This window comes from Rhagoletis pomonella, unplaced genomic scaffold, assembly GCF_013731165.1.
Source record: "Rhagoletis pomonella isolate Grant_MI unplaced genomic scaffold, Rhpom_1.0 Rhpom_scaffold_20265, whole genome shotgun sequence".
Lineage (NCBI taxonomy): Eukaryota > Metazoa > Arthropoda > Insecta > Diptera > Tephritidae > Rhagoletis > Rhagoletis pomonella.
Genome location: NW_023478785.1, coordinates 1 through 2,523, shown reverse-complemented (window position 1 = coordinate 2,523; position 2,523 = coordinate 1). Strand labels below are relative to the sequence as shown.

General features: G+C 36.7%; 1 protein-coding gene across 3 annotated transcripts; it reads left to right on the top strand.

The window, feature by feature from the left end:
- The first annotated feature begins 483 nt into the window (after window positions 1-483).
- On the top strand, window positions 484-1,553 carry LOC118732442 (transmembrane protein 184C-like). Of its 3 annotated transcripts, none has more exons than XM_036461576.1 (3): window positions 484-525; window positions 665-1,111; window positions 1,173-1,553. In XM_036461576.1, exons 2-3 carry the CDS (start codon window positions 812-814, stop codon window positions 1,452-1,454), a joined length of 582 nt encoding a protein of 193 aa, XP_036317469.1. In that variant the 5' UTR covers window positions 484-525; window positions 665-811; the 3' UTR covers window positions 1,455-1,553. The 3 variants fall into 3 exon arrangements, with proteins under 3 accessions (XP_036317469.1, XP_036317471.1, XP_036317470.1); XM_036461578.1 differs by having other exon boundaries at window positions 521-612; window positions 680-1,111; XM_036461577.1 differs by having other exon boundaries at window positions 524-612.
- Window positions 1,554-2,523: the final 970 nt, after the last annotated feature.

Sequence of the window (2,523 nt, the reverse complement as noted above, 5' to 3'; positions counted from 1 at the left end):
TTTCTGCGTAGGCGGCCTTCGGCCGCACTTATGGATTATAACCCTCAAAAAGTAGAATTCTCTTTCTGTGTTGCGAAGAAAAGGCGCTGAACACCTTTTGCACAGAACACCTTTCTGCGTAGGCGGCCTTCGGCCGCACTTATGCATTATAACACTCACAAAGTAGAATTCTCTTTCTGTGTTGCGAAGAAAAGGCACTGACACCCCTTTAATAATTGTTGTAGTTGTTGTTTCCCAAAAAAAAAAAATACATCGTTACACTCACCTCAATGATCTCTATCGATCCCCATATGAATTTTTTTAATTTGAGAATTGTACGTATTCTGCATTTATGCCTTTCTGGGTGATAAGGAACGCTCCTAATATGCGCCTTTGTAATTTGAGTTTATGACATTCGATACGATAGTAGAGTTCTAGTACTCGATTCAAAAAAAAAAAGATAATTTTAAAACTATCGAGTAAAAAATATCGGTATCGAATCCAAAAGTATCGATATGGTATCCGTATCGAAATTCGTGTTCCTAGGTAAGCGATATTAAAAGATAAATCTTTATAATAAAGTGGTAATAAATCAGGGAATATTTCAGAGATTGTGTTACTACAGTATTCAATGTATGTATATCGTATGTAACAAAAATGGTTTATTATTATTTCCTTACTGTAGCAAAAAATTATTAAGGTGGTCCATAATGCCTAATAGTCAGATGCCAACTCAAGTACGGTTCGAGAAACCCAAATTCTAATCTCGAATTATTTTGTTGCATGAACCACATTTCCATACACTTTCGAGTTTGGAACAAATTGTGCATAAATGTGCACCATAAATTGGCGACGTTTTTGTGAAGAGTGGCGTATCTGGATAAGACCACTCCTGATCGTTACGTATGGCATTTTTGCTATTATTGTAGTGCCATTGCTTATTGTCAATTCCGTAAAGGATGGCTTTACAAAAAAGGATCAATTTATTCTCATTGGGGGACTTTTTGTCTTGTCTGCTGTTCCAGTCTCAATTTGGCATATCATTCAACATGTAATACACTTTACAAAACCAATTTTGCAGAAGCATATTATACGAATTCTATGGATGGTGCCAATTTATGCTCTTAATGCCGTAAGTTTTGAATTCATTTATATTTATCTTTTTTTAATGTAGCCATTCTTGATTCCCCTAGTGGATTGGACTCTTTTTTCCAAAGCACTCTATTTATGTAGACTCTCTTCGGGAATGCTACGAAGCCTACGTGATATACAATTTTATGGTCTACCTATTACATTATCTTAACTTGGGAATGGACCTAGAAGCCACGATGGAATATAAGCCACAGGTGTACCATTTCTTTCCTCTTTGTTGCATGCGCCCTTGGCCCATGGGTCGCGAATTCATACATAACTGCAAGCACGGAATTCTTCAATACACGGTCGTCCGGCCTATAACCACTTTCATTTCTGTGTAAGTATATATGCAGGCCTGTTTGCTTAGCGAACAATTCATTTTAATTTGTTACGACACACAAAGGAGTACATATTTGCATAGTAAAACTGGTCAAAATTGATTTATATGTGTTTTCCTACCTAGTAGTTAAATAAATCATAAAGCTTAGTGATTTATAGGAGAAAAAAGACTACCTAGCAAAAACAGTCTCTAACGTTAAAGTGCCCATGATAACAGCATGCTAGCGCCATCAGTGTTGTTACCAGCCGATTGACCGTGTTGTTGTTGTTGTTGTTGTTGTTGTAGCGGCTACTAAGCCCCGTTCGGGGCGGTTCATCCATCAACGTTGCTGTTGTTGTTGTAGCGGCTACAACGTTGTCGTCAATTTCAGCTAGGGGGAGGCCCAGGAAGTGTGCTACTTCCACAGGGGCTGTCCATAGGGACAGGGGCGTTAGCTGTGTATGTTCTTGTGGTGTGATTGTACCAGTTGCTGGTGCGATATCAAAAACGATTTGATATTTAGAACATGTGCAGTATAGCGGCCGTTGAGGAAAGAAAAAAAAGTGGTCGTGGTCCGCCCCTTTTTACCAGAGACATAACTGTTATAAGGAATATCAAAAAAAATTGGTCCATAACTATTAAATTAAATATAAATAAGATTTTGTTACTTTACATAATAGTTATTTTGAACCCAAAATAAGTGTTGCTCCCGTATAAGTGTTTTAATTAATTAATTAATTAATCCCAACGGCTTTTGTTGTTGTGTTATTCACAATATAATCGTTTTCCCGTCGCTCATAACTTTTATTTTCGTTTTTTTTTGCTTTTACGTCGCTCAGGTCACAGGTCTATTCCGGTCACGCATTTTAAAGTAGTAGAAAAGGTACTAATTATTTATTACTTTTAATCCGTTTGTGCATACTATTTCAAATTAAATGTAGGAAAATGTATAGTTACAAGCTTATAATGCAGCGTTTTTGCTGCATTTAAAATGCAACATTTAGCACTTTCGAACATATGTTTTCGAAGAGCGTTCATGCTATAGCATTTAGCAAATGTACATTTACGCGAGTTCGAAATCGTATGCTTTT